Source organism: Rousettus aegyptiacus, unplaced genomic scaffold (assembly GCF_014176215.1).
Source record: "Rousettus aegyptiacus isolate mRouAeg1 unplaced genomic scaffold, mRouAeg1.p scaffold_m13_p_1, whole genome shotgun sequence".
In the NCBI taxonomy this organism is placed as follows: domain Eukaryota; kingdom Metazoa; phylum Chordata; class Mammalia; order Chiroptera; family Pteropodidae; genus Rousettus; species Rousettus aegyptiacus.
Window position 1 is genome coordinate 165,639,476 of NW_023416284.1, and position 26,689 is coordinate 165,666,164.

Genomic DNA, 26,689 nt, shown 5'->3' on the forward strand with positions numbered 1-26,689 from the left:
ATAAAAAAAATAAAGTGGAAATATTTTAGGCCTGAGGCTTCTGTCTATGACTATCTGGCACTTACTGTCTTGGGGAATAAGGAATGGTTATCGAGTTTACCCACACTGAGTTTTTAAGTGTGATATGCTGCATTAACAGGAGCTAGCCTCCACAGAAGAATCAGACAGCAAAGCTAAAGATGTCGTATGGCCGAGGAGACTCTAAAGACTTGTTTCTCCATATTTTATCCAGGCTTCGGGAAAAGTTCTTGCATCTCTCCACATGGCACATCATCTGAACCAACACTCGATACATTATTCGTATTTTATTCAACATCATTTAGAGTCCTTTTTCCATATGTCCTTTTAGACAGCACCATCCACAGTGCCTGTGATGTTCTATGTCCTCTCTGTTGGGTCCCACCTCCCACAGGCACCTTCTGGTCTTCACTGCTGTTCTACTTGCATCCAGCAAAACACACGACAGTTGTGTACAAGAAGACTTATCTCGTTATTCAAAAATGCATGTACAAACAAAAAGAAATAAGGTTCAAATGTTTACTTTACAATTGTTTTATTCAAAGCAAATTTAAACCTAATATATTTTTTCCTTTAAAAATGGGGGGTTTTAAATAGTTTTATAATTAGTGTTGATATTGCTTATCTTACCTTCAATATATATTAAGTTAAAGTTTTCTGATATCCACGCACATTCTAATCATTTTTAGGTAGCTATGAGAAGATTTCATATTCAAAAGCCACAACCACTTTTCTAAAGTTTAGAAGAAAAATTATCCTTGTGCCCAAAGTAGTAGATTATTGCTTCAGAAGATCAAAAATCCTTTGCCTTTGGACAAATGTTAGGGCATGATATCTGGCTGTGTGTAAAAAAGGAATTTTTATTTTTGCTTTTATTCAGAGAATGGAAAAAGCCTTAATTCTTTAGGTTTGTTTTTGTCTCAAGACGTGTCTAAAATGGGTATCTAAAGTTTTATTGTATAAACCTTATGGTAATGTGGCCTGTGCAGTCCAACTTTTAGTTGATATTTTCATATCGGAAAAGATGATAACAGGCAGCTGTATTGCATTTAATCCAAGAATCTCACTATTGTCATTTTAGATCCTTCTAATGCAGACAAGACTCTGATTTTATTTAACCAACAAATCAAGTACATGGCAGTTGGGAGGGAGTGGGGGAAGGAGTCACAAGAATATGACATAAAAATAAATACTTTACATACTTTTCCCCATGTCTAAAAGTGTTAAAATTCTAACTGGAGAAGATTAGAAGGTAATTAACCTAACTCAATTATTTATAAAAAATATAAAAACACACAAATCAAATGATGCAAAAAATCTTTTTAATCTAAAAACTCATTTCCCGGGGCTAATAGCCAAGCCCTGCCAATTTTTATCAGTTTGACTAACAAGAGCTATTCAGCATTTTCTTCAAAGTAAGATAATATATAATAGATTTTGACAAAACTTTCTAAATGAGGACATGATACTGCAGGCAGTTCAAGGAAAAATAGCCACGATTTTTTCTTTGGTATCACCGAAAGGATATCCAAAAGTTAGCAAATGTTGACATTTCCAGTGGTAAGAAATTGCCAAATGGAAGTTTAAACTCTGGTAAAAAACAGTCGTAAAAAGAAAAGCTCCACCCACAGTTCTGTAGTGCAAGTTTTCAAATTTAATTCTGAAAAATAACTGTATTTAATGAGCAGGAAACGAATCCCAGCAGTGTATCACTTACTTACTTACTCCTCGCCCCTTCTCGCACCTCTCCTGCCCTCCCTGTATGTGCACACCATCGCGTCGGTTCTCGAAGAGGGTCACGGCTGCTACTCGAGGAGGAAATTCATTAAAAAATTACCCACATTTCTAACAATCAGGCTAACAGTTGTGTGTCTGTGGCTGCACAGCAGCAGGCTCCAAGTTACAGCGTTGCCACGTCCACGTTTGTCATTTTCACAAAAAAGAAACAAAGCTTTTTTTTTTTTTTCCCCCAGAAAAAAGTACCTGAACCAATTAGTTACTTAGCCCTTTCCCGACTTTTTGGGTTAACCACGACCCGGCTCACCTCAAAAGCACACCTGTGCACATCCCCACGTGTTCTGCGCACTCAGAACCAGCAGGTCTACCACCTCATTCTTAGAAGTAATGGTCCCCTCTCCTCTTCTGGAACTCAACCATGTCCATAAACATGCTTTGAAAGCAATCACCACCTAGTCCAGAAGCCTCCATCACTCTACCTAGCTTAACTGTCTATTTTTACCTCCCATATTTCTATACATTTGGTGTGTGTGTTTAACAACAACAAAAAAAAGTGTTCAGAATGCACACACACACATACCTGTCTACACGCCCGCAGCATTTAGTTTAAAAAAAGAAAAATCTTCCCCAGGAAGCACTTTCAGAAGTTAAGCTTCTACTTGCTTTTACGCCACAGGGCAAGTGCCAAGTGAGTCCTAAATAACCCTCTTCCACCGCAGGGCCGGCAGGACCTGGGCCGCAGCGCAGGCAGACTCCGAGTAGGATCACAGGCGTGGCAGGGAAGGGTGCCCCTCACGCTTCCTAGAGCACTGTGCTGCCATCTCCCCCACCTCACCTGGGAGTCTCCCGTTCTTGTCCCTAACTCTCTTCCCTCCGAGGACCTCCACACTGTTCTAATGGGTCCCTGCCCTCGGCACCGGCGGTCCCATCTGCGAGGCCAGACGCCTGAGCCTGCAGCAAGGCGGCGGGCTCTCTGCCGTCGCCCATTTCATCCCCCGCCAGTCCATCCGGCGAGCATTCCCGGGCAGCGCCCAGGGCCCGGCGAGCCCTGGCGTCTGCAGGCTCCGTGGCTTCCCCTTCGCCCTCCGAGATGACGGTCATGGGGCTGCTCTGGATCCGGTTCCGCATGCTGTACCTGCTGCTGGCTGCAGAAGGCGGCGTTCGACTGCGGCCGTACCTGGGGCCGGAGAACGACAGACTCCGAGGCATCAAGCCTTCGTTCTTGGCCCACTCCTCCTGGGCCCTTCTGTTCTTGCTCGGGGAGCAGCTTGACGGGCTGTCGGGAGTATCTGGCGAAGGCTCCGACCTTGACCTCTGGAATCTAGGGTCTGTGTTCTTGAGCATCTCGGCTGCAGACATGCGGGCACTGGTGTCTGACCGACTTCCCTTTTTGAGCAGCAGGGCTTTGAAATTGTCACTGCTGGTGCTGCTCTTCCGGACACTTCTCTGAATGGATCCGACCTGCTTTGGGGAGGCGAGGCTGGGGGCAGCACCGGTGGGTGTCACTGGTGGGGAAGGAGAATGGTTTCGGGCGTGATCGTCGTCTGAATCTTTACGGCCAAGGACTTTCCTCTTGGATCTGGGATTTAATAACATTAAGATAAAGGTTAATTCCCAGCGGGCCACTGGGTGTCAGCCCCAACCACCCTGCTTTTTACTGCAAATACTGGCCACCATCTATTAATCTATCATTTTTACTGTGTAAACTTCCAAACTTCCAAACAGCCGCTCAAAAAGAATAGTTCACTGTACTACCATGTGTGCCCATGACCCAGCTATGGTAATTATTAACTGACAGCCATTCCTCTTTTATCTCTACCCTCCCTGGATTATTTTGAAACAAATCTCAGACATACGAACTTACTTTGGATAGGACAATTTCTAACGTCTTAATACCTGCCATTTAAAAATGTTATTCTCCTTTACTGGACTAGTCCCGAGTAAACTTCACGGTGCTGGCCGTCTTTCTTTCTACTCTTCCTTTTCTTGTTTGGTGCTGGCACCTGAACGGGCCTACCAGGTACGCCAGCCCTCGGAATGTCCCCTCCACTGAGGCCCACCTCTCAGGATCTAGAACAACTCTGCGGCCTTACATCCTCAGTCCTTCTTGAGTTCGACATAAAACCAGTTTTTTCTTGGCCGTTACTGGACCGTATGCCACCTCTTGGAAGTCCAAACAAGCTTAGAGAACAAGAGTGAACCTTCCACACCAGGTCCTGTTTCCTGACTGACATCAGAGAACCTCTAGCTGATCGAGAAAATGTGAGGGATGTGAGCAGAGTGTGGAAGAGGAAGGGAATAAAATGTTTCCTGGGTAATTCTTGTCTTCGGTCTCTCAGAACCTCCCTGTTCAATGTGTTTTCTACTGAGAGTGAATCCGAGACAACAAAGCAGATGAGCCAAGTGGCCCCTTTGATGGTCTTTATAAAACAACAACTCGGTGTGCAGGGAGTCTCTTTGCAAAGTACAGGTGGGCTTGCTTTAAGGAAACTTGGTACATGTAATAAAATAAGATGTGTGTATGTCTCTTCTTCTGCTGTAAAATTCTAGAAGACGCAGGCACTTTAACAAACCTCTGATTCAGGGTTGAGTCTGAGCACTACCAACTTCTAGTGCTGTGACCTTGGACCAGTTACTTATCTATATACTGCACCTCAGTTTTCATACCTGTGAAATGGGGATGATGATATCAACCTCACAGATTCGTGAGGATTCAGTGTGATAAAGAAGCCCTGAAGACACACAGACCTGGGTTAAATCCCATTGCTAAAGTGTCCTCGCTCTGTCACTGTGGGCAACTTACAAGTTTCTGATCCTGTTTCCCATCTGGAAAAGGGGAAAAACAGTAACTAGCTCAGTTTTTGAATAAAGATGAATGCAATAACAGCCACAAAGTGTCAGGCACAGAGAAGGTGCTTTATCAAACCTCTGAATGTCATTTAGAGAAATAAATTCTCTTTTCCTGGCACCGGATCAGTCTTCAGTGCTGTTTTCACATGGCTGCTTAGCAAGGCGCAGGGGAGGGTGGGCTATGATGGCTGCCCTGGGCGTGGTGCTCACAGGGTGTTCTCCATGCGTCTGGCCAAAGAGAAGCCACCAAAGTGGAAGACAGGAAGTGGTAAGGACCCAATGTGGAGGCTGAATGGTGGCGGGACCTGATGTGGCACCAGTCACTGCAGAGCCTGGCCTATGATATTTTGGTTCAGCGGTCCTGCGCAGTTATCAATAAAAGCAGTGCTCTGGAATAAATTAATGAGCAAGTGACAGAAACCACAGAAATTATAACATCCCAGAATTTTAGAGCTGGAATAGACTTTAGATGTTTTGGGCTGACCAGAGTAGGTAACTGAGGTCTAAAGAATAAAGCCATACTGCTGAATACAAGAACTAGGACGTGACGCAGTAGCTTTCCACTTACGCACATGGCCTCACAATTTATACTGACGGCTCCCCGAAAGCAACCCTGCTCCTCTCATTTTTGCAGATATTAGTTTGTGATAAGATTTTCAGTGAAGAGGGTGTGCTGAGAGCCACGCAACACGCCACAGGTATCCTTGATGGAAGCTATGGTCTTTAATTGTAGATTTAGAATTAAGAGCTTTACAAAAGTATTACTGTTTTTCAAGAGCAGCTGCCCCCTAAGATGACAATTAAATCTAAACATTTTAATCCTCTGCATGTAGGTATGTATGTATGTACACACACGTGTGTGTACGTTTTTAAAGAAGATGGCTATAAAAAGTACTTAAACAGTTAACACTGGCTTGAAAACTAATTACTTCAATAAATATAAAAACTTCACACCTTAACTGCTGTTCTACATTTTCCATCTGGCTTTAAATATGAAGTGAATTAATTTGCATTACAAAATCTGAAAGTTGTGTTTCAATTTAGACATTGTTAATTTTAAATTATTAGCTAAGGTATAAAGGGAAGATACAATAAAGCCCTAAAAACTACAAACTTTAAATGGATTTTTATTATGTCTGCTAATATGGAATCAATGCTAAAATAAAAACTAGCACATGCCCTTGCTCTCTCTTGCAATCCTATTCTATTCTGCCTTTACTGCTATCATGAGTACACAGAATAATACAGACTGCAGATATCTACATCTGCGGTAGATATAACTCCCTAGCAGGAGAAATCACAAATTTTTCAGTGCCTTAAGAGGGTTTGCTGAAATAAAATACAGAAGAGACCTTTGGCATATTTTTATGAAAAGCATGTAGTCATTTGGCCCCACAACAGCTAGGTTTCTCCCTGAGACCAAGCACTTAGTACACAGAGCGACCAAGTAGTACATCTTCTCTGCGGACTACTACTGTAAATATGTAGGCCGGCGTATTTAGCGACCTAGTACATACCGCACTGAATGAAAGATGTTGAGTCTTAGAAGAACTTCCTAACAGTTAAATACCAATTGCTTTCTCTTAATTCAGAAAATATTTACTGAGTACTTATTACGTGTCCAACATGGTTAGAGTTAAAAACAACTGTGTAAATCTCTAGAAATGTCACTAAAGTTGGTTTCAAAGGATGGAACATTTCTTCATTTCCCTCTTAGGGAAAATAGCTCGATAACTAGCTACTTTTTTATTTATAAGGAGATTGAAGAGACTAGTCAGACAATGTTAATGGGGTGGTCTTTGGGGGGGTCTTTTGGAATATTATATTAATACTAGAACCAAGAAGTAAAGAACATATTTCTTGACAAACACCTTAACTCATCAGCTTGGTTTTTACCCACCCCCCACCCCCTAGGTTAGATGTTTATATATGTTATATGAGTAATTCAGGTAGGGACAGCATTATGCTTTTCATTTCATGCAATAGTTTTTTCAGTCAGAGTCCAAGAATTGGAAAATTAGTCCTGACACAAGGTTATTCATCTAATCAATGATTTGACAGGCTTTTTTTTGTTTCAGGAGTTAAAAAGAAGACCTTGATTCAGGGTAAAGTAGGGTGTTGCAAGCATAAGGGCATCCATAAGAGTTATCTGAAAATGCTGTAGTAAAGAAGTCTAGAAGGAAGCGAAGGTCTTATATAGAATGATGGTGTAAAGCACTTGCACACATACAACCTTATCAATTTTTACAATGACACTGTTGTGAGAGCACTCAACTAGTTACAACCAGGAAAATGAGGCAACAAATAAAACTTTGGTGTTAAACCATATTCACTCTTGAAGGTAACCACTTAAAAAGTGTAACAGTTCAGGCAGTAAATTTGAAAAATTTACTCTGTATTTTTAAGCCCAATAATTTCTGATGCCAGTAGATGGCACTAGCGGCATATGGCAACGAGCACATTTAATGCCTTTTGCTCCTTCTTTAAAAAAACGGTGTGCTCTTTTATTGAAACATTTAACCAAAGAAATTATACTATAAAATCCTCGTTTTTCTGTAAAATGAAAATAATAATAATAATGATGATGATGATAGTAATAATATGAAAATAACAACAATAATAAAACACTCTTAGGAGTCCTATAGAGCTAGGCGGTGCATCGTAAGTCCATAGAACACAGTATCCCTCACGCTGGATGGGACCGTGGCTGCTCTGACCCAACTCTTGAATTCTCTGTCACATGACTAACACATTGCATTTCTTCCCAGCAAGAGCAGTGCCGACCAGAAGGCATCACAATGAGCCTCTGCCCCCCACGTCACCATAAAAACCAGTGGAACAAAGTAAAACAGAAATTGAAGTCGGAGGAAACAAAAATATAGAAACACACTAAAAAAGATCACTAATCAAGTTAATGAAATCTAATTGGGTAACAGAAGAAACATTAAGAAAGAAAAATAAATTGAGGAACCATGTGGAAAGGTGGCGGGGGGGGGGGGCGGGGGGCGGGAATCATAAAGTAGATGAAACTATGAGTAGTTCTGGATACCTGTGAATAGCTGCAAAGAGGTCTTCTGTGGTCCGGGGTCTACTGGGGGCCATCACTTCATCACTCCCTTCTTCCTTAAGGAAGTCAAAGACCTCTCTGGAAGAATCCGCCGCGTCGGTCTCCAGCATCCCAGCTATGGAGAAGCAAGCAGGCAAACACGAGACACACAGTGACTTGAATTTCAGTCTTTAGCCAAGCTCCCAAGCATGCTCTCCATCACTCTCGACAATGTGAGAACCACAGGGAAAGGCTGTGGGTCGGCAGCTGGATATTTTACAAAGACGGGGAGCATGGTAGCTAAAGCACATTCTTTTCTCTTAAGTTCTAGAACTGCTGGGGTATCTCTTAAATTGTGTAGTAACATTTCTCTGTAGCTCTCCAGAAGGGAGATTACTCCCTGCTATTTAAGACCCAGCTTGCTGCTGTAGGGCGCCCCACCCCTCTATCTTCTGCCCTTCTGTAAGCTCTACCTGTAGATCTAGGTTTTTTAAAAAATTCATAAAACGCCAAGTTGGTCACCTAAGTGTGAGCGGCACAGGCAGGGAAGAGTCAGCCCACAGTGCCTGCTTGAACAGGAACACGCACCACCAGCCCTACTGCCTCAGCTGCATACGGTTGGAGGGAAATGAGAGAGAAAACCAGACTCACGCCCTGGGTCCTGCAGAGACAGACAGCTCTCCACGTTGCCCCCTCTGTCCGGACTGTTCTCGGTGCCTGGCTCCTCCGGCTTGGGGTCTGGCGAAGCCTCGGGCTGCACCATGGGGACATTGGCTGCCACTCTGCCTGGAGATGCGGATCCGGCAGCTCCTCCCTCAAGAACCGAGCTGCTGGAGTCGGTCTCATCGGAACCAGCCCGAGCTGCACAACTCTCTCCGGCCTCTCCCCTCGTGGGGCTCGGTGTTGCTTCGCTCACGTTCTCTGCTGGCTCTGCTGTGAAATCTCTCTGCGGAGGTGGCACCACCAGGAACAGTTTGGGCTTCTTGGAAATGGGGGGTGGCTTCCTGTTGGGCGATGGGCCGGGGGACCCCTGGCGCGGAGTGTGCCCGGGGCCGTGCCCAGCCTCTGCCTCTCCGGCACTGCCCTGGCTGCGGCGCTGGCAGCCACTCTCGGCTGCACCATCCTGGTGACCCTGACTCATGATCTTGGCAGGAGTCGGAAGCGAGCTTGTCACGGAGGCAGGCTGGCTTTCACTCTCCATTTCATTTATGCTATTTCGGGATTTCAGGAAAGCAGATGGCTTTAAATGATACTGGGGCACAATCGGAGTTCCTTTTTCCTGAGATGTTTGTTCATATAACAGTGCTCCCTCGGTTCCTGAGTTCTTCTTCACGGGCCTCAACTGCACCATCTGCAATGCTTCCGTGGTAATCAAGGGCATGGGGGGTCTGCCACCCTCCTCCTTGGTAGCAGGCTGTCTGAAGGCCTCCTGGGAGGAGTCTGGCTGGCCAGACTTCTTGAAGGAAGGCCTGGCATCTTTCATCAGTTTGGGGTCAAGAGGTGGGGCGGGTGGTGGAACCGAGGAGGGTAAAGACGGTGGAGGGGGTGGCACCGAGGCAGAGGAGTCCAGCAAAAGGGGGCTACGACCCGTCGGGGGAGGAGGAGAGCAGGCATCGGCTGGAGGACAGAAGGGCATAAGAACTTCTGGTGGTGGAGGGGGGAAAAGGGGAGACTGAGGCAGAGGAGAGCCCCCGGGAGAATCTGCTAAAGGCGGAGGAGGAGGGAGAAAAGGAGACTTGTCGGCAGGACATGGGGACGGGAGAGAATGGAGGGGAGGAACAGCAAGGGGAGAGGCGGGCACCGAGTCCTGCTTCTTCACCGTTCCGCTCCCTTCGGTAGACGCGTTAGAAGAAAGGGACGTGGACGAGGAGGAGATGGAGACCGAAGATATCAGAGAGGACTTCCTCTCCGGAACCCTGGGCTTGGTCTTCCCTTTCCCATTTGCTGGTGACATTGATTTTAAAAACACAGGCACGGGGGTGAGTGCTGTGGGTGTATTCGACTGGCTGGAATACCCACTGGATGGAGAAGTGACTCTATGTGACTTCTCCGGTGATGTGATCTTTGGTTTGACGGAGCCACCGGGCACTTGGGACACGGCGGCCCTGGACCCCTCTTGGACAGGGTGGACGGGCCCATTTCCAGTTGGTGCCCCACTGCTGGCCGAACAGGCCCCGCTGGGGTTGCCCGAGTCATCCTGTAGGCCCGTGTAGTCGATGTAGTAACCCCAAGGGTCTGTGTACTCGGACTTGACGCTGCTCGTGTCACTCTGTGATGGAGTGACCCCGCACAGGGAGGAGACGTTGGGGGTGGTGGCGGAGGTCATGCTGCTGCCCGCACTCACCGTGCTCTGGCTGCGGGAGCGCGGCAGCCAGGGCTCCTCCGGGTCACTGCAGGGGCTCTGGGAGGGCGAGAGGCCGCCCTTGCCGGGGAGGTTCAGCTGCAGCGAGTGCTGGAGCGAGGCGATCAGGCTCTCGTTGAGCACCTGCCCGTTAGTCTGGGTGTTCTTCTTGGGGACCCTGCGCAGAGAGTCCGTCCGAGAGGGTGGCAGAGGAGGCTTCTTTGCTTTCTTCAAAGAGATGTTTCGCGAAAGGGATTTGTCATGGTAGTTTGACCGGTCCTCTTGGTTCTTCTGAGCTCTTCCATCGAAAACATTGATCACGCTGTGCCTGGGGTTCCCAAAGCCGTTGCTGCTGCTGCACCGGTTCCCAGGTCCGTGTCCAGAGCCGGTGCGCACAGGTGGGTAGTAGGCGTCGTGGTCCTCTGAATACAGAGACCTGGCATCGTCTTTGTTGGACGTCTGGTCTAAACTGCTGCTGCTCATGTGACTTCCCGGAGTGGAGTAACCAGGGGTTGCCAAATGGGGCTTCAGTGGGGACGCCCGCCCACTCCCTGAGGAACTGTACTCCCAGGGCTCCGAGCCACCATGCCCCCTACCTCCTGGATAACTGGAGTCACTCTTGCCATCCCCATCCTGGGGCCGAACTGGGAAGCTCGGGTTGTTTCTATAGTTATAGGCCACGGCATGGGAGCCGTTCTCCCGATTTGCTGGGGCATTTAGAGAGACTGCCGAATCACAGAGGGATGACAGCGTGCTCGCACTGGGGGAGTGGGGGCCGACGGCCCGTGGAGTGACGGGGCTGTGGCCCTCGTCCCAGTTTCCACTGAGAGGCTGGCGGTCATCTTTCCCCGCGTGCCTGGAGAGGGGGCGGTCTCTGGATTTTATTTTTGGGTATGAAGGGGAGCTGGTGATTTTATTGTCCAGCTTCCCCGAGCTCTGAGCAGTGTGAATAACCACCACTTCCGAGGAGGAGGAGAGGGTGGCATTCGGGATGATGCTGGTGGAGTAGGTCGCGTGAGGCGACACCACACACGCTGGGCCTGCTCCGTTTTCACTCTCAAAGTACCTCAGCTCCTGGGACTTGGGCCTCAAAAGTACTCCAGTCCTTGAAGCACCCCCTAACTGGCAGGGGAAAGTGCCATCCAGGTCATCCGCAGGGCTCAGGGCACCCGCCTGTGGCTCGAGGGACTGAAGGCTGGCCCGCCCCCCGGAACGTGGCAGACTGTGGAACCCAGCATCGCTGTTGAGGCGAGAAGGGAACACAATGCCCGCAGAGTCGCTCAGCACAGACATGTTCCCAGAGGAGCCGGAGAAGTGGCTCAGCTGGGCAGCAATGCCTTGCCCCTTCTGTGCCCTGATTCTTCTCATGGAAGGCGGCACGACTTTCACATCCTCGGTCTGACAGCTGGAGTCCCTGGTTTCCAAGCGCTGCCCGGCAGACCGAGAGCTGTCGAGCCTTCCTAGTGTCGAGTAGTGGTCTGGGGTGTACACTGAGTGACCACCAACATCATCTTGGCCAATGCCTGATGCTGGAGATAAAGCAGAAAGAGGCCTGTTACCTAAAAATAAAAACCAACATCTTAGTTCATCGCCTGTACCCACACCTCCTTCTCACTCTGCTGTCCTTAAAACAAACAAAACCTTCTCTATTTGATCTAGTTTCTTTTCTTTTGTAGGCACCTAAGTGAGAGTTTAGTTACCGACAGCTCCTAAAATAAAAACCCTTATTACGAATGTCATGTAGTTCTTTTAATTTATACCTTAAATCCTCCCACAGATTAAGTGCTGCATATGGAATTCTCAGGTACGTCCTCTGAGATCAAGGCTGACTGCTCAGTGGAAGGTTTGCTTTTCAAATAAACTCCTTTTAGAAAAGATTTCAAGGTAGCCGGGCACCCACCAGGTGACCACACAGAGCATTGCTCAAGCAGGGCCTGTCTTTCTCAAAGACTGGTGAATGTAGCAGTAGTTCAACAATAGGGCTAGAGAGATACCATTTATGAGGGATATTAGTACAAAATGGAGTTAATAACATTAATTTTATGTCAGAAGGAAATCCTAAGAAAAAGAAAAATGATTTACAGGACCATCTGTGTTGCAAACATTTCATTATCCATCTCAAGCCATTATCATCTGTCTGTCAGTGACATTCAAAATTCTACAGCAATCTGTCGTGTTCTGGTAGGGAACCAACCAGCAGGATCTGATCCAGTGAACATTTACTCAAATTAGGGTTATTTATTTCTTGGAGCCTTACAACTAAACAGAGTGTTTAAAAAAAAAAAAAAAAAAAGGACATGGAAGACCGAGTGGAAAATGGAAGGGAAGTAGATGAGAAAACACCTCAAGTGTAGAAAACAGTTAAGATTTCAAGCTACTTGGGAAAGAACAGAAGCTGAAAAAAAAAAAAAAAAACCAAAACATCATGAAGCCAAAATTTAACCAAAGTATACAGAGGAAAAAAAAAAACCAGCCCATGCACAGTAATTACTAGGGCAAATTAAGTCATGAAAAACAGTAGCAAAACCGTAATTCTCTCTACACTGTTATCACCCAATAAGGACCTGAAGTGTCTCAAGCATGGACTTTGCTGAGCGACGCTGGCAGGACATCACTGTTCACCTGGCAAGGACACTAATGATGATGGGATTCCAGAGAAGTCCCTCTCTACCCCACATAAATCGACCACTGCATGCCACGTGTACCTTGCTGGACGTAAAGCCGATTATTGCTCATCCAAAGAGCAGAGCATATTACAAAAATGGCAGCAATGTTCTTGTTATAAACCACAAGGAGATGTCACCCTGAGGAAAGGAAGATTTCTCAGGTGAAAGTCCTTTCCTCACTGTGATGATGGAGAATCGTTTTTATACTTGTATCATTAGCCAACAGAATCAATTTTCTTCCCCCTACCCTCTACCAAGTACCAACTCACTAAAATACATACACACACACACACACACACTCTCTCTCTCTCTCTCTCTCTCTCTCTCTCTCACACACACACACACACACACACACACACACACACACACACACACACACACACATACACACAGGGTTCTTCCTCAGAGAGGGAAAGTAGGCAAAAGGGCAGGAGCAGAAGAAAAATCCACTTTAAGAGAAACCAAAGGTACAAGTTTTTGCCATCTGCCATTTAAGAAGGTGGGGGGTTGAATGTATGGTGTATCGTTTCTGCACTAGTTTGGTTCCAAACATTCTATTCACCAATGGGTTTTAATATCTTTTTCTTTTAAATCTGTAGTACTTGTTGCATGGCGTCAGTGGTAAATTTTTGTCTGTCTTCAAGGGCCATAAACAAAGTCCTGATTCTTTTGGGTAACAATTTTGAATGTGAGACCATTCTAAGCTTCTGTAAATGGGAATACAGCCATTTCTTCACCATCTTTAGACCAGTACAACTTTCTTATCAAAATAACAATATTTTTTAAAGGCCTTTAAAAATATATTAAACACTTGTATGTCATTTAATAGAAGGACCACCAAACTTCTATTCCCAAAACAGACAATTCAATATTTTTACAGCATAAAAAGTATCATGCCATTATAGATACAGAATGCTATATTGATTAGAACTAAAGAACAAAAACAGACTACAAAAAAGATAACTAATAACAAATGTAAACCACTTAGGTGCTGCTAAAATCTTGATGGGATTTATCTGATTTTTCAAATACAATGTAAGAAAATAATTGTGTATACTTTTCATTATTATATAAGGGATGTCCATTTTTTTAAAAAAGCATGTAATCAACCATGATGGAAATCTACAAGTTAGTTTATTTAAGGTTTAGTATATGAATTTTTAAATAGTCTTGTCAGTTCTTTAGTAATGTTCTTAGTACAAACTACCAAAAGTTATTCAGAAGGGAATTCCTTCTGAATGAGGCTTTTTCTACTTGGGGAACAAATAAATATTGGGATAAGTTCCAGGAGTATCTTAACTATTTAGGAGCCAAATATAATTATATATCAACAAAATAATCCTATCTGATTCTAAAACATGAAATGATATTCAAATATATTTCTATGTATGTTTAAGATAATAAGATTAAAGGAAAAAATTGAAATTTTGTCTGATTCATTTAAATAGAAGGCAATAAATTATTAGTAATCCAATATGCTTTGGAAGTAGACAGTAAAGATTATACCTTGATTTTAAAGCATTGTATATTGGCTAATCTCTAGAGTACATTATTTATTTATGAATTTTGAAGTAAAAATGCTTATAATGAAGCATAATCTAACTCTCCAATTCTGGAAACACCTCTGGTTGTTTTTAAAAATCAAAAACTCTGGCAACTTGGGAAGTGTCTAGTGGACAGAGTACATCTTTCCAAGTGAATGTCTTCCTTGTAGATAATTATTTCTTTTTTTAAATCTAATTTATTTGACTCAGCCATACTATATCCTATGTTTTATATTTAGAGAAGACTAATTTTTAAGGAAAACATGAAGCATTTATTTTTGGTACTCAATAGTTAAGCAGCAAGAAGTTTCCAAGAGACATCTTATTTTATACTAAAACATATTAGGAGAAAGGCCCATGTCAACCACAAGTCATAAAATGAACTAAGAAAACGTGTGATCCAAATTTTCCCCTAAATTTTACTGTAATCAAATGTTATTTTCCCTTATTCTATCCATCAATCCTTCCAACTAGCCTTTCTATAAAACCAGAGTAATTGTCTAATTGTTTCTTTTTAAAAAACTAGCTCGACTTAGGTACTGCTGTCTCAGATGACCTTCAGCTGTGATCCAGGTCATGTCACTGACTATGCAATGACATCAACAATCGCAACACAGATCATATGGGGAACGCTATTTTCTTTCCTCCAGCATTAGTAGTGGTTCCATACCACATGTAAGAGAGAAATAAATGTGAGCTCCAGAGACTCAAACATTCATTTTAAACATATTAAAATCACAGAAGATGCAATTTATCAAGCTGGCCAGATCGTTCCAGTAAGGTCGAAGAGGCAAATGAATGATTGGCTCCATACTGGATGGCTGAGTAATAAAAATGATAAAAGTTTGTAAGTCTGAGATTCTAGAACTATTTATGTATATATATAAACCATTAATATTGAATACTTATGTGTATATGTATCTTTTATCTGGGCCAAATTATTCTTACACCCTTTGCACAAAACTATTCAAAACCTACCTATTTTGGTTGGAAAGCCACTTAAAATGTAGCCTACCTCAAAACACCAACCTTGTTATTTTATAAAGCAGCAGTTCCCAACCATTTCGGGTCCAGTGCTCCTATGAGAATCTAACGCCTGATGATCTGAGGTGGAGCCAAGGCGGTGATGCTAGCGCTGGGGAGCAGCTGCAAATATAGATGAAGCTTCGCTTGCTCCCCTGCCACTCACCTGCTGTGCGGTCAGGTTCCTAACAGGCCATGGACTGATATCAGCCTATGGCCCGGGGCTTGGGAACCCCTACTATAAAGGGCCTTCTTTAAAGTCACTCCTTTTGGTTAAGGCACATCTAAAAGATCAGTTGAATTACAAATGTTACCTGAGCACTGTAAGAAATTAGCCCATTAAGCATCTACCATACATACACATCCAGATTTATTTCTCAATTCAGTTGGCTGTCACCTAAAGAAGAAGAAGAAAAAAAAAAGAGTCCGAAAGAACAGGACATAAGAAGACTGGCCCACTCAAAGAAGCAGCATGTGGGAACAGGAACCGAATACAGACTTCACAAACCCTGCGGATTCGATCTGGCCTTTGCTTATAATGAACACTTCTGCTATGGGATAAAACAAGCACCCGTAAGCCATCTGTGTCACTGAAGCTACCTAGAGCAGAGGCAAAGCACTGCTTTTCTGGTGCCATTGTTGCTGCGGTCTGGAAGGCAAAGCACACATAGTGTAACATTAGATGGCAGTTAAAAAAAAAAAAAAAGACAGCCAGGTAAAGAAGAATGAGCAGGAGTGTTGGGAAAGAAATACACAGGAACAGTATCTGCAGTACCTAAAGCTGAAATGCCACTTCAAAGTGCTGTAACAGATACAGCACTATTGCTAGGATACATTCATTTTCACTAAAAGACCAATAGGAAGTTCAGAAACTCAGAAATATGATTCTGAGTTTCTAGAGTATATAACCTTCAATACTAAATACAAGTAAAAATATTAAGTGAAATAAGTCCACAGAAGAGAAAGAAGCAAATTTCAAGAATGGCAGTATTATGTAAGTTCCCTACAATAATTACAGTAGCAGCTATTATGTTTGTGTAGTATCAGGCACCAAATGCTTCACCTGTACAAATTCCTTAAATCCTCAGACGACCTTATGAGGGAGGTTCTATTAACATCACCAACTCCATTTGTTGAATGAGGAAGTAGACTCAGAAAGGTGAAGTAACCATCTTACAGTCACCTACAGCGTTAGTGGCAGAGCTAGGATTCGAATCCACGCAGTCTGGCCCAGAGTCCCAGCTCCTGACCCAGTATGCTATGCTGCTTCTGCAGATATTCCCAATAGGCCCATTAAAAAACAGAGACAGGAAGTGAATATAGAGAGAGAAGAATGAAGGGATGATCCACAGCACGTACAAAGATAAGCAGCAACAAATGAATAAGTGAACAAGGAAGTAAAAATGCTCTCCGTCGGCCAAAAAAATATATATATTTTTGTTTTTTTCATCACAGGTTGAAAAATATCAAATCAAAAGGTTTGAAGTTGTTTCATTGGAAGTACATAAATGCACTACCCAACATAAAAGACTATTTTCTATCGTATTGGTATTTACTAACTATCCCACACTGCTGTCTCTTTGATGACGAATGCCATCAATATTACCAGTATAACTGATGAAGTCCATATTCATAATTTGAAGTCCTAGAATGACTGTTTGGTTTTATGAAAACTTAAGACTTAAAAGTAAATTTAATTGTGGAAATCCCTACTGTTCAAGGTACGTGGAGATGATGACATAACTGTGGATTTCTATCATCCCAGTTAATATTTTTTATATAAGCGTCTCCTCTTATGTTCTCACCTAAATTCAATACATCATCTGCATGGGGCGTTAAAATTTGTATCCAGTGCATCCTTCAGAAAAGCTGGCCCTTTGGGGCACCAAACGGCTATCAGAATGTGTCGATTTCATAAGCACCACAGATGAGGTTAGCATAGTAATGCTGAGCAGCAATGAGGGCAATAGAATACAGTTCTGATGAGCCATACCTAGCTCCTTCTGTATGTTGTCAGGGACTCCTGTAATAGTCTTTCTCCTTTTGACTTTCTTCGGCCGTCTTACCAGAGTGTCTGTGTAAATTAGAGACTGCCGAAGGCTGGCCTGGCGATCGAAATTCTCCCCTAATGTAGAGTAGTAGAACAAGCAAAGCAATGTTATTTTCAAGCAAGCTGACACCATGCACTTTCTTCCAGAAGCTTGTTGTAAAATGATAAGAAGGTATTAATAATGATGTTAGCCAGTCATATGATGATGAATGAACGCTGAAGGGCAAAAAAAGAAGGAAAGCACATTATTATCATAAGGCTGTTTTCCAATTTCTATGTGTGTCCTTCCAAAGGAAGCACCTGGATCTCATTTTCAAATGAGCTGGAGTGGCAAATGCAAATTTGGTAATAACACAGCAGAAGAGTGAGTCTTCATTATTTTAAAAATGGATTATTTTGAAAGTGTTTCGCTTAACTCCTCTGGTCACCAAAATCACTTTTTACATCACCGTGTATGCGATGATGGCAATAAACATATTTTAATTATTTAGTCAACTCCAGAGACCATTATAATGTCTCATTCTATGTGGTGAAACAAATAGTCAAGAATTCTTGGATGAAGGGCTTTTTCTTTCAATCAAGGAGGCCCACAATTTGGATAGAATGTGGAAATTTCTATGGTGTGAGATACAACATAATGAAAAATAAAAAGCCTTATAATGATAAAGTACTTTTATCACAATGAGACCCAGTAGCACCGTTGTTGTTAAAGCCGAACTTCTCTATTTCATAATCATTTTTAAAAGTTAATATGAATTTAGACATTTCAGGTAATGTTGCAATCAAACCCGGATTGCCACAACCACAGGACTTTTCTTTCTTTCTAGAGTGTATAATCTTGTGTGATTGACACACAATGGGAAAACATTAAAAATAAAGTATAAGTTTTTGGTTGGTCTACTTTAATTACTTCAGAGTTGAATTAAAGAAAGTTTTATAGTATTGACCTTGTTAAATGATTATATCCTCAAAAAGAGATTTTAAAAATACGTATATACACACAAATTATATACTTTTATCATTCTTAGAACAAAAGTATAAAAATATTCACTCTTTTTAGCAATACTGACACACATTCAAAGTTGGTATGCTTTGAACAATGTACTTTCTATTTTAATAGGAGTAAGTTGTGAATAGAATTTTACCTAATCAGAGTGATCAAAACACATTTCACCTACAAAGCAATAAACTTAAATAAATGCTTGCAAACTTGAAAATGTGTGCAACTTTGTTCCTAATGGAGAAAAACAGAAATGACTAAGAGAAGACCCGGAAGCACCAGAAGGTACCATCGCTGTAATAAATGGATCGCTATGTGCAATAGCATATATGCGTTTGTAAGTGGCGTGTCATGACTTCAATGGTCCATTAGTTCCCTGCAGCAGAGGAAAAAAATTTCCTTGTATTAAGGCATTAAGAATGGACAAAGCATTAACAGATAGTTGCATTTAGTCTTCAATTTTGCTTCCTAAACAAAAGCAAAAGATAAACCACTCAAGCTCCAAGGAAATTAAGAAACAAACCATGAGGATGAACATCACCATGAAAGGCACCAAACTCTCCATCTTGCATTGTGACCTAAAAGGACGGTGTCCCCTGCTGCACTATACATTTCTTGAGGGTAGGGACCATGATTCATGTACCTCAGCATCTTTGTGGCATTCAGCTCAGTGCCTGCCACAAAAGTAGTTATTCAGTAAGTATCTGTTGAGTGGAGAGGAACTGAATCATTCCCTTTCATTGAAAAATAGCATTAGTCAGTTATGGTTACTATACTTAGAAATAAACTTAGCTAGCTCAAACATCAGTACAAAACCAGTTTGTAAAAACTGTTTAAGTATATCTACCTACTCTATTTAACTTCCAGGTGGAAGAGTTGTTATTCCACACAATAGATTATGAAACATACTCTTATGTACATTTTATTTTAAACATTTTTTTTTTCTCTTCAACATTTGGAACATGCTGAGTTCCCACAGAATGAAGACTAAAGGGATTAAATCAATTTCAAGCTGGCAGCTCATTGTACTAATGTGTTACCTTTATGCCTGGTGGGCTTCACTTTGGATCTGAAATAATATATTTGTTGGCACTTTTCCCACAGCTGAACCTCACTGAAAATCAAACTAGAGCATCACTGTTCACCCAAATAAATGAGCACATAATTCCCTTTAGAAAGCTACAGATTTATCTCAGAAGTCTTCTAGGGCCTTAGAAATATATCATTTGAAGTGCAGGAAACTGTATAACCTATATCAATTCAACCACTAAAAGTGAAAATTTTTAATTTAATACTTCTTTATACCAGATTAGAAAAACCACTCCCCTTATGAAATATGTGTGTGTATGTGAACACATATATCCAGAAAATGAAGCAATAAATATGTAATTATTATGTTTAACTTCTACATTTCTATAAACGTTAATCGCTCAGTTAAAAGTACATTGCATTTTGACATAGCTCACAGTGCTCATTTCCTTATTGTCATTCACCCTTCCTGTGTGGCATTCTGAAGGCCTCCTTTTAAACTCTGTGTAATTCATATCTATTTAGTCATCAAACAGGAGTGAATTAAAGCTCCAAAGGAAGGATGCTGTCCACTGACATGACAATGTATTTCATGGCAAATAATTCTTTACTCCTAAAACTCTAGTTACTCAGTTTTAAATGTGCTAATCTCATGATAACATATTTTATCCTAATTCCATTAAAGGTTGTCATATTTCATAGCACAATCATCTTATAATATTATTTCCTGAGGCATTTAAGCATATATAATGTAATTACATTTCTGCTGCATTTAATCAACAATGTAATACATTTTCTTATAGAAAATATGCATCCATGTATTTCATTGAGCAATAAACATTATGCTTTGTCCTGAAACATAGCTTCTTATAAAAATAATCTTTAAAAAATATAATCTAGGTGAATGAGAATCACTTTTAGAAAGATGAAGATGTTATTGCAAAGAAAATGGATTAAAATGCCCATGCTATTCCTTTAAGGCTTATAATAAATGTGGGAAAATGCACATGGAATTTAAAATAATTCATGCACTTATTAAATTTCTCTGGAATTAGAAATACAGTTCTAAATGTAATTTTAAATGTCCTGTAAAGTTTTTAAAAATTCTTCAATAACTATCAAAATGTTATTAGTCCCTTAAAAGTCCATCAGTGCCATTGTAAAAATCTTTCTAACAGCAGTGAACAACAGTAGCCTCAGTAGCACAGAGAGTGGCTATGGGTTTTCACCTAATATTTTATAAAAACGCATCCTTATTGGTCACGTGATTTTTTTTAAAGTTTGTAGTATTATTGGCCATGCTTTGAATGAACTGGTTATCAATGATATTAGTTATCTATTTCTCTTGAACACACAGCCCAAAGGCTGAAGCTATTAACTCTTAATTATCTATTTAGCACTGTGTACAGGCCCCAATCTACTGACCTATGCTGTTTGCAGGCCACCGAAGTGATAAAACAGAAAAACTTTTGATATTTTTTAACAGCTCATCTAAGTTTGTGAAATACTGTTTTGAGCTTCATGTATCTTATTCATAATCTTTAATTACCACAGATGATTAAAACCTGAGTATAATATTCTAAAAGAATTTAAATTTCACAGTTGGCAATCAATATTCATATTCCAGGTTATTGTGATATATTCTAAAATTTTATGTTCAGAAGGAATGAATTTTTATTTAAAGATTATAAAATTTAAATTAGAGATCAAAATATAATTTTATCACCCTATTGAGTTTTTAAAAAAATGTATATAGTTATTATTAATTCCTTTGATATTTCAAGTAATTTTTTCCTTTTTGTACTTGAGAAATTAAGAAGGTAAGGAAACCTATCATTAAGAAATATCACAAAATAACTAATTTCATTATTTCTATAAATATTACATAAAATAGCCTTTTAGAAGGGAAACAATTTTTTCTTATCCAAGATCACATTTAGAAGATGTCCCCGTATAACAAAAATGTTTTTTAAAAGCAATTCAATTTAAAAAGACACACTTTAGAGGAATGGCTGGACCACTGAGTTCTTTGACATCAACCTCTGGTGACACAGTCTTCTAACTTAAAAGCGATAGATATTTTACATGTATACACATATGTATGTTTTAGTATCCCTTCATTAAACAAAGATCAGGAAGTCAGACCACAGCTACTTACCTTTGGTGTATAAATGAAAAGCTAAGAGCATGTAACAAACGAAAAGCCATAGTCATTTTCCCAAGTACATTTGAACCTTGTCTGCATAGCAAAGCATACCAGTTATGTTAATAGGAACCACATCAGCCTGGACTGTTTGAGCTTGCTGTCGCATCTTCTCTTCCGGGGTTGGCAAGGGAAGTGACTTGGTCCAGTTCGTTTGAGTATTAAGGTCAGAGAAGTCACTTGAGGTTGGTGTTTTAGGTCTCCTGATGGAAATAGGTCTTTCCTCTTCCGATGAGACAGAACACTGCAGCGGGGAAAAGACAGAAGCCATAGTGTGTAAGTAGCTGACAGAAGCATTTAAAATTTCCTCCTTTCCTCCGTCCTTCCTTTCAATTTAAAGTGATTTGAAACGAGCCCCCAAAACAAACAAACAAACAAACACGGGACACATTTAGGAACAGAAGCAATGCTTCGCAAGAAAATTGTTCGTCATCGTGAGCGTGACCCAAAATATAATGATTCCCATAGGCCTGAGTCTCTAACGCCCTGGACTGCAAAAGCTTTTGCTGACCCATAGAGTCTTTTAAGTTCTTCCTGTCTACTGTGGCCAGAAAGCTTATGGATTTAGTTTAACATTAGAGGCCCAGAGAAACATCATGGCTGTGACCATCCATCAGTTTCCATTTTTATTAAAATTTAGGTTTGCTCAAAGTAATTGCTAGCCTCAATCTCATTTCCTTTAGACTCTGACCTCAAGGAATATTTCAAAAATGATAGAGCTATTGTTCAACTATTTGTGCTCTTCTGAAGCCACTGATATGGAAAAAAATCAGTGTGAAATTGTTAAATTATAAGAAGCTGACTAAAGCTCTGCTCTAAACCCTATCAGAATTCCATGAAAACATTTCTAGTGGTGTCTGTTTTGATACAGATTAACATCCTACCTGGGGAGCCTTCTTTAATGCCCTTCTTCCCATAATATCTTAAAAAGTGTAAGCAAGAAAGTCATTTTGGCAAGCATCTTATAATGGACTTTACCATGGCAACTGGTTCTGTGACAAAGAGGCTCCAAGAACTGCCTCCTCCCCCCACCCCCAAATGCAATGTGCTCAGGAACATAAAAAGGTAATTGACTTTTGCTAGGAAATGGCAATTTATAATCATAAAAAAATGTATAAGAACCGCTCAGGTTGAAAGGATTTAAACTAACTACCACCTTTGAAAATGAGGCATGTATTTAAGAGTTTAACTTAAGAACAAAAAGTTAAGAAACCCTCCCTAAGAAATACTTCTATAAACAGGACCCAGGTCAATTCAACACTCCCCCACGATCCCCAAAACAAGGGAACTGCTATCCTGACTTCTAACACCACGGCTTTGTTTGCCTGTACTGGAACTTTCTATAAAGGGACGTAGTTCTCTTCTTCCACTCACTTTTTCACTCAACATTCCATTCGTGAGGATTTATCTATTTTTAAAAGCATGTGTTGATGCCTTTCTGGATTTAATGCAAGTTTCTAAAAGGACATCAAGAAACATTTTGAAAATGATAGAGCTATCTTTCAACTATTTGTGCTCTTTCTGTAAGAAACCCATCAGTTGGAAATTTCACTTAGAAGAACACTGTCATCGCTGTTTACTGCTATTGAATTAATCTTCCTGCAAAGTATCTGTATTTATTCTACAACTGCTAGCATTGTACAAATCTAAAAAAAAGACTACACAGAGCAAATGAAAATGGTCTGGTGTTAAGGATAAGGTCCTAGGCCCAGAATCCAAAAACTCGAGTCCATATATATCTTACAGCTGGGGTCCCTAACCCCTAGACCACGGACCCAGTGCCAGTCTGTGGCCTGTTAGGAACTGGGCTGCACAGCAGGAGGTGAGCAGCAGGCTAGCCAGCAAAGCTTCATATGTATTCGCAGCCGCTCCCCAGTGCTAGCATCACCACCTCAGCTCCACCTCAGATCATTGGGCATTAGATTCTCATAGGAGCACCGGTTCCTGGTGCCAAACAGGTTGGGGACCATTGCCTTACACTCAAGTGACTTTGAGGGTGTTCCTCAATGTTGAAGTCCTTTGCTATAAAATGGAGCTATCTTGCCTACCTTCTATATCCCACTGGGGGTACTGTTAGGACATAATGAGATAATAGCTATATATCTATGACTGTTAAATATCATGGATATGGAGGTAGTGGCCATATAAATGCGTCTTTACAAAAGCAAAATCGTGGATTAACAAGTTCCTACTTTTTTCTTATGTTGCAAGGAGACTGACAGTAACAAAGGTATTGTGGAAATAAAAATATAAATCATAAAATTAGACATCAAATTATAGACATCTTGTACTAGTATTTTAGACTTTACAGTATTAATACATAAAACATGTGAAATGATAATCTAGTTTTTCACCTCAGGAAAACATAAACTGAACAAATAACCATACTGAGTTTATAAGGAGCATATGTTACTGACATCTTATTATGATACTACATTACACCATATCCATTCATGTTTGAGCCGATACTGGTTACAACTCTTACAGATCTTTGAAAGACAATCAAAGGAATTTTAGGGTCAGCAGCAGCCCGAAGCCATACTGATATAAATCAATTATTTCTGCCCCTTGTGTAGTTGTGGCACTCTTGTTAGTTTGAATTATAATACATATTCTCTACCCTTACATGCAGATACACACACATATAAATTAAAAATTTTATTTGAAAATTTCATGACAATCTGTGTAAAGATCACATATTTGAGGTTGAATCTTAATCTAGTAAATTAAAAAGTCACTCAATTTTCTGATATATTTACACAGAAATAATTTTTCAGGCAACCTTGAAATATAGCACAGATTTCAAAGGCCATAAGAAGCAAATCTTAACCAAAAAGGTTTAAAAGGATAAATAGCACGGTGACATCCTGCAGAGAGGGTTCCCTTTACCAGGTGACGTCTGCAGAGGGAGATGGAGAAGCAGTCACTGTTCTGTGGTTTTCACATGTCTCAATGCTGCTCGTCAGCCCTAGTAACCTACTTTTCTTTTAGTCGTCAGAATCAATACCTATCACAATGGAACAGCACCTCTGTTAGCCTCGTTGCCATGTGGTGATCACCAGGGACAGCTCCAGTATGACAACTGACAAAGATCATCTATTTTATAAAGTGCCCCCTTCATCTGGAAGAAAATTTCCCGGACAAGTCATATGCAAAGTGACTTTTATATAGTGCCACAATCTACTAAAGAAAAATTAAAAACCAGGATGGTATGATTTCCAGAATGACCTGACTCCCATCCTGCCAAGTATTTATAAATACAGCAGGGGCACAGGAAAAAAAACAAAAAAAAAAACAAAAACCCTGCATCTCAATGGCAGAATACATTATACTTACTCCATTAAGATAGGTATTGTAATGCTGTGGATTATTACATAAGCCTCTTAACTGGTCTCCATGCTTCTGCCCTTTCGACTACCTTCCCTTACTCCTTATCCCTCCAACAGTTCTATTTCTCAATTCAGCAGTCAGAGAGATCCTTTTAAAATGTAAATCAGATCGTGTTGCACTTCTGCTCAACTCCCCTAACATCTCCAACATTCTTACTATGACCTACAAAACTCTACATGCTCTATGAAGTGGCCCAAAGACCTCATCTCCTACTATTCTATCCCTTATTTGTTCTACCCCAGCCATACTACCCTCCATGCAGTTCCTTAAGTGTGTCAGACACACTCCTGCCTCGGGGCCTTTGCAACTGCTGCTCCCACCTCCGGAGATGCTCTTCCCTTAGACATCCACACAGGTAGAACCCTCTTATTCTTCAGGTGTTTAGTCAACTCCTCTTCTTTTTGAGGTCTTACCTGTTTTTGAGGTCTCACCCTACCTAAAATTTCAACTCCTTTCCAATATTTTACAATCCCCTTCTTTGCTTTCTATTTTCTCTTTAGTACATATCACTAATACACACATATTTTTCAGTTAGTTATCTTGGTTGTCTCTCCCTCGAAAATGTGAGTTCCAGGAGGCTTTAAATCAGAATTGTTTAGAGAGCTATTTCAGAATTTTAGCTAAAAAGGAGATTACCATCTATTAATTGATTTGTATATGCCTTGCCCTGGGTTACAGGCTTTATAGGAATTGATGATACCTCCTTTAATTTTCACAGCATTAGCTTTGTTTTATAAATAAACGGAGTAAAGTAACTTTACTTTCGGAAAGTTCACAAGTAAGCAACTGGAATTAGAACTCAGACCTGCCTCCAAAGTCTCTCTGTTAAATAGTGTAAAATAACAATTTGGCAATACTTGCAACCAATTACCAGGTTTTCTGACCTAAAAATAAAATCTTCATTTACATTTCTAAGTAAGAACAAAACTTTTTTGAAAATCTATAAAAGCCAGCAGTGTAGCATAGTGGGTGGAATACTGTGCAGTAAAAAACAGTAAATACCAACATCCTGGTTCTGTCATTTACTAGCTGTAGGATTTGAGCAACTCAAGCTCCCTGTGCTGAGAACAGGAGCCCTCCAATAGCACAGGCATGTTTCATGTCCATGGAATCCCTCAGTACACGGTGAATTATTTTTCAAACATTGAGTTTAAATTTGCCTTGCTGACAGAACATAAATGCAGTTCTTAAACCTGTTAATTGCTCAATAATGTTCATCCAGAGCCCATAGTCTGGTCCTGGGGGGAATGCAGTCACAAATGAAACTTAAACCACAGTTCCTCGTATTGAATTACTTAATTCAGAAAGGAAGATCACCTGCCATGCCAGCGGTTGTTTTGTAGATATTGGATGCTGTTAAGACCTGCATTTCAGAGACTACTAGATCCTGTCTGGAAATCAGACAAGCTCCTGCCAGATGGAAAGTAGAGCCTGAAATATGGTCTGTTTGGCAAATGGCCAAGTTACCAAAAAGTGGACTTAACTGTGGAACACAGATTAGCCCAGGCTTTTTTTTTCTTTTTAAATCTGCTATGCTTTTAAAAATTAGAAAATGTAATCATAACCAGAATTAAACTTAGCATTCATTTAGCAAGTATTCCATAAAAATAGAGGTAGAACAGATGAAACTACATGGAACATTATTTAAGGAGAGACCAACATACATTCCAGTCCTTTCTGCAGGACACTTATCTTTGGTGCTACTTCCCCCCAGACTTAAATCTCTTTTGGGTTGGCTCATCGTTAGTATTTTAGATAGTTTTATAAGGTGGCAAAATTATTGCAGTTATTT

At 41.0% G+C, this 26,689-nt stretch overlaps 1 protein-coding gene across 6 annotated transcripts in view; it reads right to left on the bottom strand.

Moving 5' to 3' along the window:
• Window positions 1–536: 536 nt before the first annotated feature.
• NHSL1 (NHS like 1) overlaps window positions 537–26,689 on the bottom strand; it is a 126,381-nt gene continuing 100,228 nt past the window's right edge. For 3 of the 6 annotated variants that reach the window (XM_036222087.1, XM_036222106.1, XM_036222091.1), the window contains exons 4-8: window positions 21,562–21,751; window positions 17,219–17,350; window positions 8,303–11,551; window positions 7,655–7,787; window positions 537–3,334 (exon numbers count right to left, since the gene is read on the bottom strand). In XM_036222087.1, coding sequence (XP_036077980.1) covers window positions 2,614–3,334; window positions 7,655–7,787; window positions 8,303–11,551; window positions 17,219–17,350; window positions 21,562–21,751 — 4,425 coding nt within the window. In that variant the 3' untranslated portion in view covers window positions 537–2,613. Of the gene's footprint in view, window positions 3,335–7,654; window positions 7,788–8,302; window positions 11,552–17,218; window positions 20,976–21,561; window positions 21,752–26,689 lie in introns of those variants that run through there. The other 3 variants (XM_016132681.2, XM_036222095.1, XM_036222107.1) reach the window with 3 other exon arrangements.